This window comes from Heptranchias perlo, chromosome X (assembly GCF_035084215.1).
Source record: "Heptranchias perlo isolate sHepPer1 chromosome X, sHepPer1.hap1, whole genome shotgun sequence".
NCBI classification, from domain to species: domain Eukaryota; kingdom Metazoa; phylum Chordata; class Chondrichthyes; order Hexanchiformes; family Hexanchidae; genus Heptranchias; species Heptranchias perlo.
Window position 1 is genome coordinate 20811250 of NC_090370.1, and position 13525 is coordinate 20824774.

Here is a 13525-nt window from a genome sequence, read left to right on the forward strand (position 1 = left end):
GAGACCAACACTGCACACAATACTCCAGATGTGGTCTCACCAAGACCTGTACATCAGCAGTAAGACATCCCTAAAGACATCTCTGATTGATTTCTTGAGATATCCAATCAGATTTAGTACCTGCCACCAATCACAAACGCACTCACACTGCACATTGTCCGGTTTCAGCAATTTGTTCCGAACTGTTGCAGTTCTGCTTCCGGCCAGTAGATGTCCCCAAACCCCGGGACAGTGAAGTTTGCAGATGAGAGAGGGACAGAACAGAAACTAATTCTTCACATTATATTGCACGAGTGGGATTTAGAAAAACTGGGAATGGAGACGAGCTGCAAGTACATTTTGTTAGACCAAACATTAGTTGTAATGCTGTGTTACATTCTTATAATTGATTTAGGCGGTTATAGTCAATCCTGAGGAAGAATGCAACAAAGTAAGTTTGCAGAACGGCCGTGTTAATGACCACTGAATTTCAATATAGAAAGTGTGAGCTGGTGCATTTTGCCAGGGGATCAAGTTGGCCACATACTGCTTGGAAAATAGGAGTCTAAACGGGGTAGAGGAGCAAAGTAAATCGACCTGAGAAATCAGATAGAAATACTGCGCAATGTACAGTGAAATATAATGGGGAAAATTCACAACTATTGAATGATTAAACAAAACTTTAATGAATAAATTGTCCTCATTTTTCACGATCAAAATGTGCAAAAATACGAGAGTAGAAGTTACAGACAGAAACTTTCCTCACATTGCACATTGTCCTGTTTCTGCAACCACGACAGACAAAGTGAATTTGTTCCACTCGTATACAGTTCTCGCTTACGTCCATTGGAGGCCAGTTTCTGGTGCTGAAGATGAGAGTGGGGTTTATTCTGTATCTGTCTGTCTCCGATACTGTACATGAGTTTGGGGTTTATTCTGTATCTGTCTGTCTCCGATACTGTACATGAGTTTGGGGTTTATTCTGTATTTGTTGTTATCTGGTACTGTACATGAGTGTGGGATTTATTCTTTATCTGTCTGTCTCATTTACTGTGTGTGAGTGTGGGTTTTATAATGTATCTGTCTGTCTCTGATACTGTACATGAGTTTGGGGTTTATTCTGTATCTGTCTGTCTCTGGCACTTAACATGATTGTGGGGTGTACTCTGCATCTGTCTGCATCTGGTACTGTGTGTGAGTGTGGGGTTTACTCTGTATCTGTCTGTCTCGGGTACTGCATATGAGTGTGGGGTTTATTCTGTCTCTCTCAGTCTCTAGTACTGTGTGTGAGTGTGGGATTCATTCTGTATCTGTCAGTCTCTGGTACTGTGTGTGAGTGTGGGATTCATTCTGTATCTGTCAGTCTCTGGTACTGTGTGTGAGTGTGGGATTAATTCTGTGCCTGTCAGTCTCTGGTACTGAAGATAAGTGTGGGGTTTATACTGTATCTGTCTGTCTCTGGTACTGTGTGTGATTGTGGGATTTATTCTGTATCTCCCTGTCTCTGGTACTGTATATGAGTGTGGGGTTTATTCTGTATCTGTCTGTCTCTGGTGCTGTGTGTGATTTATTCTGTATCTCCTGTCTCTTGTACAGTATATGAGCGTGGGGTTTATTCTGTATTTGTCTGTCTCTGGTACTTTACATGAGTGTGGGATTTATTCTGTATCTGTCAGTCTCTGGTGCTGTCTATGAATGTGGGGTTTATTCTGTATCTGACAGTCTCTGGTACTGCATGCGAGTGTGAGGTTTATTCTGTGCCTGTCAGTCTCTGATACTATAAATGTGTGTGGGGTTTATTCTGTATCTGTCAGTCTCGGGTACTCTATGCGAATGTGGGATTTATTCTGTATCTATCTGTCTCTGGTACTGTGTGTGCGTGTGGGGTTTATTCTGTATCTCCCTGTCTCTGGTACTGTATATGAATGTGGGGTTTATTCTGTATCTGTCTGTCTCTGGTACTGTGTGTGAGTGTGGGATTCATTCTGTGCCTGTCAGTCTCTCGTACTGTACATGTTTGTGGGGTTTATTCTGTATCTTTCACTCTCTGGTACTGTAAGCCAGTGTGGGCTTTATTCTGAATCTGTCTGTCTCCGGTGCTGTGTGCGAGTGTGGGGTTTATTCTGTATTTGTCACTCTCTGATACTGTATATGAGTGTGGGTTTTATTCTGTATCTGTCAGTCTCTGATACGATATATGAGTGTGGGACTAATTCTGTAACTGATATTCTCTGGTACTGTCTGTGAGTATGGGATTCATTCTGTATCTGTCATTCTCTGGTTCTGGCTGTGAGTGTGGAATTCATTCTGTATCAGCCATTCTCTGCTGCTTTATCTCAGTGTGGCATTATTTCTGCAATTCAGTCTCTGAGGCAATGTGCAAGTCTGGATTCACTCTGTATTCTTATTTCAGTTTACATTATTGTATTTGAAACTATATCTTTAATACTTTAAAGTACATGCTTTTTTGTCGAGTGTTTAATTTGTAAATATTGAGACACTTATGGATTTTCTTCAATCAAACAATGTGTGAGAGTTTTGGAGTAGTGTTACATCTTAATCTCTGAACTTTATTGTGAATGACAATGTACCTTTCAATCTGTTCACGGTGAAATTATTGGACTGGAATATAATGTGTAACTCAGTCTATAATAATGGAATTAATTCAGTATCTCAGTCTGATACTGTATGAGATTTTTGGACTGGTGTGTAACATATAGCTCAGTGCATGCTAATGGAATTGATGTTGTATCTTTGAGTCTGATATGGTATGAAATTGTTCGACTGCTATGTAACGTTTTGCTCAGTCTGCACTAATCGAATTCAAACATTATCTTTCGATATGACACTGTAAGATTTTTGGACTGGCTTGTTATGTGTAACTCAGTCTGCAATAATGTGACTGTGAGATTCATTCTGTATCTGTCAACCTGTGGTACTGTGTGTGAGTGTGGGATTCATTCTATTTCGGTCAGTCCCTGGTACTGTATGCAAGTGAGATTCATTCTGTATCTGTCTGACTGTGGTACTTGTGATTCTCTCTGTTCCTGTCAGTCTCTGGCACTGTGTGTGAATTTGGGATTCATTCCATATCTGTCAGTCTCTGATGCTGTATGTGATTGAGACATTCATTCCGTTTCCATCAATCTCTGATACTGTCTATGAGTGATATAAATTCTGTATCTGTCAGTCTGTGCTACTGTATGTGAGTGTGGGATTTGTTCTGTATCTATCAATCACTGGTACATTGTGTGAGTGTGAGAATCATTCCATATGTCAGTCTCTGGCACTGGATCTGAGTATGAGATTCATTCTTTATCTGTATCTAATTTGTATCTCAGTTCAGAATATGGCGTTCAAAACTGTATCTTTCATACCTAAATGTATAAATAATTTTTCCCAGTATTTAAGTGGGCCTGACCACTTCTGCAGTCTGAGACTGTGGACCTGATGACCTGTCTGTGTCTCTGTGCTCTGTGAATGATAATATACCTACTGTGTGTGAGAAGGAGCTGGCTGCACTGTTCCTTCTGACTCAGGTGGAGGAAACATCACATTTATTCTGGGTCCTTCAAGGATTTGCCTGTAGAAAGAAAATTTTATCTTGTTGCTCAGGAACAGGTGAGGTAGAAAATACAAAAGTGATCAATTTAATATCTCTGTTAATGATCATTTTGAATATCCACAAATGAAAACCAGTGATACAAAGAGTGTCAGTGTCTGACTCCACTGCAGCTCTCAGCTTCTGCATACCAGGTGTGTTGGGCGATTTTAAAACAATTTAGTGACATCCAAACACAACCCAACCCCTGCACTGATCCATGAATGGGACGACCCGATGTGGCGGGGGCCTTTGCACCGGTCAGGTTTCTAATCCCCTCTCCAATGGGACCAACCGTTCAACCGAAACCAAACAGCCTCTTTTTAAATCGTGTCCTTCACACTTCTCACCTGGTGCCGGCAGTTGATGCTCTTTGTTTCACTCCCCACATCCTTACTGTCCGGCTCTGTTTCCACTGTTCACTGTCCAATCACAATAAACAGGGTGAGACTGAAACTAAACCAGCACCATTCACTCCTGGTTTGGGGAGAGAAAGCAGCAATGATTTTTAATAGCAGGTTCTTCCCATTCAGTCTCCCTCACCCTGGACACACCCTGCACACATACAGCCCGAGAATGCCCTCTCCCTTCCCCCTCTCACTCCATGTTCCGGGACCAGTTCCTGATCCACTCCGCCTCTTACAAACAGCCCCCGGACTCCCCCTGACCTTCCCCCGGACTCAATGCCGATCTCTGAGCCCATCTGCGGACACGGTCCCGAAGCGATGAGCTGCTGTAACGAGGCTGCTCTTTGCTCCCTTCCCCCGGGGGCCGTGATCTCTCCATTCCCGGCTGTTTTAAACCATCTTCTTCCGCTCACTGAGGGAATGGCGCCCACAGGCCGAGCTGGGGGGGGGGGGTGCGCGCATGCGCTCTTCTGCTCACCAGCGCTGAGGGCGGGGCTGAGTTACGCATGCGCAGATATCTGGTTTAATTCCCAATACAAAAATCGGTGGAAACTTTCCCCAATTGGAATTTTTCAGAGTCTGAGCAAAGGAAGTGGGGGAAAGGTCAGAGGGAATGGGGTCCACAGGCAGTGCAGGAACAGGCAGCAGAATGGGAAACAGATGGGATTCCACCGGTGCCGAACGCTGGAATCCAGACTGACTTTACAATCTCCAACTGTTAAACGAGATGTTTCCATCCCTGCTGTTTCTCTCGGTATATTTTGATGGTAAAGGGTCTAACAGAGATAACTTGGGCGGCTGTGGAATGAGCCAATGGGTTCTGTTCATTCTTGGTTCCTCTACTGATAAAGCAACGCGTTAATCCGAAACTGGAGGGAGGATTTCTCAAACCAATCATGGAGAAACATGGGAGGAAAGTGGGACTCGGTGTATTTGCTGGGACTGTGCAGGATGAATATCTGACGGCCACAGTCCCAGTTTATTTCAATCGGAGTGAAACTCTCGGTCACTGAGAGTAATACTGAACCGCCCTCTGCTGCAAGATTGCAGAGAGTACAATCTGCAAGAGAGGATTAAATGTGTGACACTGTCCCTGAGAGTGGGATTAATAACGTGTCTGTCTCTGGAATAAGATCAGTTACAGATGAGACTGCATCTTCTGTCATTCAACCTTGGAATAGTAATTGGAATGGAATGATTCCCTATTTGGTACTGGGTGAAAACCGCTCATTACAGCTCAGTTTCTCTGTCTCTCTTGTACTTTATATGGAGGTGCGATACTGTTATTGAGCATGATACAGACACATTGATGGGAAGTGTGAGACTGATACTGTGCCTGTCTGTATCTCTCTCTCTCGAGCGCTGCACATGAAGCTGCGATAATGTTTACTGAGCGTGAAACGGACACATTGATGGGATGTGTGAGACTGATTCTGCGTCTGTCTGACTGTGTCTCTGTGCGTTTATCAGCCGGTCCGTCTCTCTCTCTCTCTCTCGCTTAATTTCTGCACATGAATGCGGGACACTGTTACTGAGCGTAATATAGACCCACTGATGGAATGTGAAAGACTGATTCTGTGTCTGTGTGCTGTTGGTGAGACGATTACTCTCCCTTCTACTGTATATGAGCCGGTCTGACGGTGCATTTATCCGCCGAAAAGTAAAGGTGGCGAGAAACAGCCTGTAACAGTCTGACTCCGGACTGTCTGTGAGTGTTGAATTTATTCAGTAACGAGCCGTCTCTGTGTGTGGAGAATGGGATGGATCGGACGCCAGTTACTATTGCCTGTCAGTCAGTTTAGCAGGAGAAGGAAACACAGAGAGACTGGAGGAGCCCAGAGCGGATAATTTGAATTTTCAACTTAACCAAACATATTTCTGTGTGCGAACAATACAATAATGTAAAAGCAGATATGGATTATCACAGCCAGAGCTGTGATTGGCTCCTGTCCCTGAATCTGGAGACCAGAGACTGTGAGGAGCGCCGGCCTCAGAGTGTTTAACAGTTCCTGAGCTGGGAAACGACAACCAACCCCCGAGAATCCGCAGCACAGGCCGAGCGGGGAGGAAAGCTTGTCCCGGGAATTGTCAATCTGGAGAACAGTTTGTCCTGTGAATGTACAGATGTGAACATTGTGTCAGAGAGAGTGTGTGAAATGGGCGGGCGGGTTAGATTAATGCCACTGTGTTTGTGTGGCCGGTCTCATCGCCAGATGTCCCAGTCCCTTTTGAGTATTTTTTTAAAAATCCCTGTCAAAGGATCGCCCTCCTCCCCTGCCGAGACCCGAAGTGAAAATTTAAGGTACGGTTTTAGTTCAATTCAAGATTTCAGCCGAAAAACAGAAATCATGTCAGCGATCGGGTGAGAGAGCGCGATCAGTGCAGCAATGAAACGGGTTTAAATCGAAACTGGTGCTTTTAATTCCGGTGAAAGTTTTTCGACAGCAAACATTCCGGTGTTGGAGATGGGAAGGGGCTAGTCTGGGACTCTGGAGTGCCCGATTATAATTGGAATCGGGTAGTTTAAGAGGAGAGAGAAACACAGAGAGGCTGGAGGTGCCGAGAGCTGACAGCAGGTTGTCTCCGCCCCGTCCGCTCTGGGCCTTGAAGTTGCTCTGTGCCGCCGCCTGTCGTTTCATTTCTGACCCAGCTCTGACTGTCAGAGAGATTTTCTTCAGAGTCCCGGACATGACAGATACTGCAGCCGCCGAAACGGCACCTCCCGCCGCCGCTCAAACCAATGCTCCGAAGAAGAAGAAGGCGGTTCACCGACCCAAGACAGCCGGTCCCAAATTGGGCGAACAGATCCTCAAGATTGTGGCGGATTGCAAGGATCGCAAGGGGATATCCCTGGCCGCGATAAAGAAGATTCTGGCTACCAAAGGCCTGGATGTGGAGAAGCACCGGACCCAGATCAAATTAAGTATCAAGAGAAATGTGGAAAAAGGCTCCCTGGTGCAGATCAAGGGCACGGGCGCCTCGGGCTCCTTCAGAGTTGCTAAGAAGGAAGCCCAGGAAAAAGTGGGAAAGAAGGTGAAGAAACAAGGAAGCAAGAAATCTCCCGGAAAGAAACCAGCGGCCAAGAAACCAGCGGCCAGAAAATTAACGGCCAAGAAACCAGCGGCCAGGAAATTAACGGCCAAGAAACCAGCGGTCAAGAAAACAGCTGTCAAGAAATCGACCACAAAGAAGGCGGCGAAATCACCAATTAAGAAGAAAGCGGCTGTGAAGAAGCCCAAGACCCCCAAGCCAGTAAAGGCGAAGGCGAAGAAGGTACAAAAACCGAGCGCCAAGCCCAAACCGAAGAAAGCAGCAGGCAAAAAGAAGTAAAAAATCAAGTGCAACTTGTGAACATCTGAACCCAACGGCTCTTCTCAGAGCCACCCACGTCTCTCAGAAAAGAGCTGATCCCGGAATCAGATGATTCCTGTCCCGGGGCCGGGCTCAGATTTCAGATAGAAATCATTTACAATAAACACAGGGTCCTGGTGACTCGCTGACATTCGCTCCCCCCGCCCCACTCCCACTGTCTGATATAAAATAGAGAGAATGGGATACCCGGGCCGGGCCTCACTGTAACTGGGGGCGTGTTCACCTCCAGTCCCAGTTCATTCTTTTTCTCACAGATTCAGGGCCAGGGTCCGTGACAGGGGAAAACTGGCGGAGATCCGCCGCTATCACAATTCAAACCCCAACACATGAGATTCTCCAAATCAGCTGGAATAATGTGTTTGTGAACTGCTGAACCCGTCTGGGAGGGAATGTGTGGGAGATAGAATCGGGTCTGGGACTGAAATGGAAGCCGGCGGGTTGACCAGTTATAGAAGGGACTGTATTTAGGCAGGATTATTACTGACTGATAATTGTAACGGGGCTTATTTAAAAGCTCCGGGTTTCTGTAAATCCTTGAATATGAAGCCCGAGTCTGTCAGGGTTTGTGCGGAGCGCTGTGATTCGGTTCTATTATCGATGAACGGTTTGAAATTGGCGGGTGGAGAAAGCTGGAGGTGGAGCTGGAAGATCAGAGACCGCTCTCCGCTCTGTTCATCACTCTGACTCTCTCGCCCCTCCCTGTTTAATATCTCACTCTGTCTCCTCCCCTCCCTGTTTAATATCTCACTCTGTCTCCTCCCCTCCCTGTTTAATATCTCACTCTGTCTCCTCCCCTCCCTGTTTAATTTCTCACTCTGTCTCCTCCCCTCTCTGTTTAATATCTCACTCTGTCTCCTCCCCTCCCTGTTTAATATCTCACTCTGTCTCCTCCCCTCCCACTTTCACTCTGTGCATGTTTCAGTCAGGTCGGGGCAGTCTGCATAAAAAAGGGAACCAGCACGATTTAGCTGTTCATTTCAGTGAAGAATTATCATGTCTGGAAGAGGTAAAGGAGGCAAAGGACTGGGCAAAGGTGGCGCCAAGCGGCACCGAAAAGTTCTTCGTGATAACATCCAGGGGATCACCAAACCAGCCATCCGCCGCCTGGCTCGCCGTGGCGGTGTCAAGCGGATCTCGGGTCTGATCTACGAGGAAACCCGTGGGGTACTGAAGGTTTTCTTGGAGAATGTGATCAGGGACGCGGTCACTTACACTGAACACGCCAAGCGTAAGACGGTCACGGCCATGGATGTGGTGTACGCTCTGAAACGGCAGGGCCGCACCCTCTATGGATTCGGCGGCTGAACGACTCGACCCTTTCCAACCAAACACAAAACAAAGGCTCTTCTAAGAGCCACCCACCGCCTCACAGAGAGAGCAGTGACCTGGGAAGGGGGAGTGGGACGATCTCGGGGTGGGGAAGTAGTTTCCGATATTCTATTAATATGGGGAGATTTCTCCAGCACTCGTTACAGGGAGATCAGAAAAATGGCCGGGGTTCTCGGCCATCCCGAGAGAAGGAGCGGAATTCCCGTTTTCACGGTATAAATGAACAGGCGGGGATGCAGAGTCTTTCCACAGACATTACATTCTTCCCTCAGAGTAAAATCCCTCCTCACTCCCTCTCCCGCTGAGTCCTCTCTGCTCGGTGTATATTTCTTGCCCTCATTCAATTATCAGTTCGATGTGAAGTTTCTGTTTGAGGAGCCGTTCACCGGGTCGGAACTGGCGGGATTTTTGAAATCGAAGCTGGACTTTGTCCCGCTTCCGACGGAAAGCAATGACCGGGACTTTATTCCCGCCCGTTCACAGACAGGTCAGAGAATGAACCGGAATGTGAATCAGCCTGAGATTTGAGCTGAGGAGTGGCAAATAATGGAGATTATAAAGAGAGAGATTCTTAAATTGCTCGAGGGAAATGAGATTTTCTTCAAACTGTTATTTGATGCTCTGAAATTGGCGGGCTTTTTGAAATTGGGGCTCAAGACCTCCCGCCGTTTCGTTCTGACTGTCAGAGCTCGGTTCAAACCTGCCAATCACAGGCCAGGGGCGGTCCCTCCCTGACTGGGGTCGGAATACAGCCAATCACAGTCTCGGGGCGGTTCCTCACGGAGACTTTAAAATGCAGCCCCAGAGCCGGCTCGCTATTAACAGTTTCTGTGTCTCAGGTTGTGTTGAGATCTGTTCAGAAAATGGCCAGGACCAAACAGACAGCGCGTAAATCGACCGGCGGGAAAGCTCCTCGCAAACAGTTGGCGACCAAAGCGGCCCGGAAGAGCGCTCCAGCGACGGGCGGAGTGAAGAAGCCTCATCGCTACAGACCCGGCACTGTGGCTCTGAGGGAGATCCGCCGCTACCAGAAATCCACCGAGCTGCTCATCCGCAAACTGCCCTTCCAGCGCCTGGTGCGAGAGATCGCTCAGGACTTCAAGACAGACCTGCGCTTCCAGAGCTCGGCCGTCATGGCCCTGCAGGAGGCCAGCGAGGCTTACCTGGTGGGGCTGTTTGAGGACACCAACCTGTGCGCTATCCACGCCAAGCGAGTCACCATCATGCCCAAAGACATCCAGCTGGCCCGCCGCATCCGCGGGGAGCGCGCTTAAACCCGACCCGCCTTCAGCACCAAGTGCAACAAAGGCTCTTTTCAGAGCCACCAAATCAGCAAAGGAAAGAGCTGTGATCTCCTGGGTTGAAATCGCAGGGCCGTGTAGTTCACAGAAATTTGATTAAATGGGAAATCCATAAAGGGGAGGGAGCGGATGTCAGACGCAAGGCCTGACAATCTGTTGGCCCATCATAACAGCAGAGAGATGGGAACAGAGCCGATCTACGTTTTATGGCAGAAACAGCTGCTGTTCATTTTGGACGAAGATTCAGCACCAGAGAGGAGTGCCAATTTCAGACTGACCAACATGAGGAATTTGAAACGGAGACAGTTTCATTTTCACACACACGCAGGACTGGAGGGAGGTGAATTCCACCATTCTGACTCTCATCACCACCAGTGCCTCATTCGGACAGAGAAAGTTCTGGCAAACAGCTGCAGAAAGTTCTGATTCCGACCCCACTCTTTCACATGAGGTACATACACCCCCAGTGTCAAACTTACTGGGACATATATGCAGAGAGGGACTCGTGGAAAGCACGAGAGATACAAGTTCTCATTTCCAATGTCGTGTCAGCTTGGCTCGGTTGGAAACACTCGAATGTCGGAGTCAGGGGTTTCAAAGTTCAAGCCTCACTCCAACACTTTACTGGACATTTGAGTCCAGCACTGAAGGACAGGTGCAATCGGACGGGACCTGAAACCCATGCTGGATGTAAGGAATCAGACTCGGATCATATAACGTTTCAGTCTATTCTCCCCCTGCAGATATAGTGGCAGAGGCTGTTTCAATGCAACTCGCACCAATAGATCGAAAGGCAGTGTGTCTTGCTCTCTATCAGCGCAAGAATCAGAAGCAGTGTAAAACATTAGTGTTACATTCACTAACACTCGTAACTGATACAGGGTCAGAATCAATCCCTCAATCACATCCAACAACACGGGCAAATTTAACTCACATTCTTGATTCAGCAATCGCTGACACAATATTCAACACATCAGTCAGCTTCTGTTGCACAAATCTGGGTAAAATAACACAGACCGAGCAAGTGTTGTCGGAGGATGAGACTGTAAATAATATTGGGTGGAACACAACAGAATGCCTCTTGATGCCGATGATCAAACGTCCCTGGTATTTCTGTATCACACCCGCCCAGTTTAATGACAATTTTGATATTTTGTCTCATTCACCACACAAACTGCAAATATCAATCTATTGGAGGTTGGCGACATCTGCTGTCCGGAAGCGAGTACTTCAACAGACCGATCTGGATCATTTGTAATCAACAAGTTATTGTTAGTTCTTGAATCGGAATAATAATTCATAGAGTTCATAGAGTTATACAGCACGGATACAGGCCCTTCGGCCCATCGTGTCCGCGCCGGCCATCAAGCCCTGTCTACTCTAATCCCATATTCCAGCATTTGGTCCGTAGCCTTGTATGCTATGGCATTTCAAGTGCTCATCCAAATGCTTCTTGAATGTTGTGAGGGTTCCTGCCTCCACAACCCTTTCAGGCAGTGAGTTCCAGACTCCAACCACCCTCTGGGTGAAAAAGTTCTTTCTCAAATCCCCTCTAAACCTCCCGCCTTTTACCTTGAATCTATGTCCCCTTGTTATAGAACCCTCAACGAAGGGAAAAAGCTCCTTAGTATCCATCCTATCTGTGCCCCTCATAATTTTGTACACCTCAATCATGTCCCCCCTCAGCCTCCTCTGCTCCAAGGAAAACAAACCCAATCTTCCCAGTCTCTCTTCATAGCTGAAGCGCTCCAGCCCTGGTAACATCCTGGTGAATCTCCTCTGCACCCTCTCCAAAGCGATCACATCCTTCCTGTAGTGTGGCGACCAGAACTTATTAAATTGAGTCCTTATTAAATTGATTCCTGACTCTCTTCAGTCAGTAACCAGCCCTTTCAGAGATACAGTGGGTGGCTCTGAAAAGAGCCTTTGGGATATCAGATTAAATCTTGGCCGCTTTACTTGCTCTTGGTGCTCACATTGCTGGTTTTCTTCGGCAGAAGCACGGCCTGGATATTAGGCAGCACCCCGCCCTGAGCGATGGTCACCCGTCCCAGGAGCTTGTTGAGCTCCTCGTCGTTGCGGATGGCGAGTTGCAGGTGTCTGGGGATGATGCGGGTCTTCTTGTTGTCCCGGGCCGCGTTGCCGGCCAGCTCGAGAATTTCAGCCGTCAGATACTCGAGCACAGCAGCCAGATAGACCGGGGCTCCGGCACCCACACGTTCAGCGTCGTTCCCCTTTCGCAGGTGCCTGTGAACACGGCCCACAGGGAACTGCAGTCCGGCCCAGGATGAGCGAGACTTGGCCTTGGCCCGAGCTTTACCGCCGGTTTTTCCTCTTCCAGACATTTCCACAATCTCACAAACACTTTCACAAAGAATGAAGAATGACTTCTGTATTCACCCTTCTGACAGACTGAAAGATTATCTGATTGGTTGTCCCTTGTTACACCTCATTTGCCTATTTCATTAACCAATCAGATAGCTGGAAATTAGAAGAGGGCGGGATTTACCGGCCTCAACGGTCAGACGAGGAATTTTATGAATTACAAAAAGCCCGCCAATTTCAGTGCAGTGAAGGATCGGATTTCGATCAATGTCGCCCTGAGCACAAGATTTTAAACCCGTTCTTTTTATCTTGTCTTATTCAGCGCTCCCCGTCACTAATCGCTCGCTCTGTTTTAAAATCTGCTTTAAATTATGGCTCATTCGACCATCGCTTTCAAACGCCACCGGACGGGACGAAAGCCCCATTCACAGCATTCCGTGAAAGGACACATTTGAATTTAGTGTTTAGAAAAGTGAAACGTTATAGATTGGTCCCTTCTCAGAGCCGGGAGTGCTTCTGTGAAAAGAGGAACCAGGACAGAGCTCTCATTCTGCCCCGATTCCGCTGTTACTACAAGGGGTGGGGTTACTGTTAATCTGGGGACTTTCACGTCAGTCCATAAATATTTCAGAAACTGCATTCATAGAACGGAATTGCTGAGGGGGTCATAAAGGGGATGAGAGGCCAGAATAGTAATGCTTTAAGAACAAAACAAATAGGAAGGAGCGGATGATAAACTCGTGTTCATTTTTGGGGCCAGGGATTTGAACGGGGTAGTTCGAGTCACTTTTCGATTGGAATAATAATATTGCTGCAATAAAATGATCCTTAGTAAATATACAGGAAATGCAGCTCTTTCAGAGAGGTTGTGGGTGGCTCTTAAAAGAGCCGTTGTTTTTTTTTCACTTCATTGTGGAGTTTTACTTGGAGCTGGTGTATTTGGTCACCGCCTTTGTCCCTTCTGACACGGCGTGCTTGGCCAGTTCCCCAGGCAGCAGCAGGCGCACGGCGGTCTGGATCTCCCGGGAGCTGATAGTCGCCCGCTTGTTGTAATGGGCCAGGCGGGAAGCCTCACCTGCGATGCGCTCGAAAATATCGGTCACAAAGGAGTTCATGATGCTCATGGCCTTGGAGGAGATGCCGGTGTCGGGGTGAACCTGCTTCATCACTTTGTAGATGTAGATGGAGTAACTCTCCTTCCTCGACTTTCT

At 47.3% G+C, this 13525-nt stretch overlaps 3 protein-coding genes across 3 annotated transcripts; 2 read left to right on the plus strand and 1 right to left on the minus strand.

Annotated features, from left to right (window-relative positions):
• Nucleotides 1-6641: 6641 nt before the first annotated feature.
• LOC137307172 (histone H1-like) lies at nt 6642-7352 on the plus strand. Its single transcript, XM_067976532.1, has one exon. It carries the CDS (start codon nt 6676-6678, stop codon nt 7315-7317), a length of 642 nt encoding a protein of 213 aa, XP_067832633.1. The 5' UTR covers nt 6642-6675; the 3' UTR covers nt 7318-7352.
• A 1000-nt stretch (nt 7353-8352) lies between these two features.
• LOC137307010 (histone H4) lies at nt 8353-8694 on the plus strand. The gene has a single exon (XM_067976360.1). The coding sequence runs from the start codon at nt 8353-8355 to the stop codon at nt 8662-8664; it is 312 nt and encodes a 103-aa protein (XP_067832461.1). The 3' UTR covers nt 8665-8694.
• A 3283-nt stretch (nt 8695-11977) lies between these two features.
• LOC137306932 (histone H2A type 1-C-like) lies at nt 11978-12334 on the minus strand (the record flags this gene model as incomplete). Its single annotated transcript, XM_067976312.1, has 1 exon — nt 11978-12334. A coding segment is annotated over exon 1 (357 nt), but the record flags the coding sequence as incomplete, so codon positions are not given.
• Between the last annotated feature and the right edge of the window lie 1191 nt (nt 12335-13525).

Bases quoted from the DNA above. Each gene is read 5' to 3' on its own strand.
- LOC137307010 (XM_067976360.1), top strand. From the start codon at position 8,353: ATGTCTGGAAGAGGTAAAGGAGGCAAAGGACTGGGCAAAGGTGGCGCC.
- LOC137307172 (XM_067976532.1), top strand. From the start codon at position 6,676: ATGACAGATACTGCAGCCGCCGAAACGGCACCTCCCGCCGCCGCTCAA.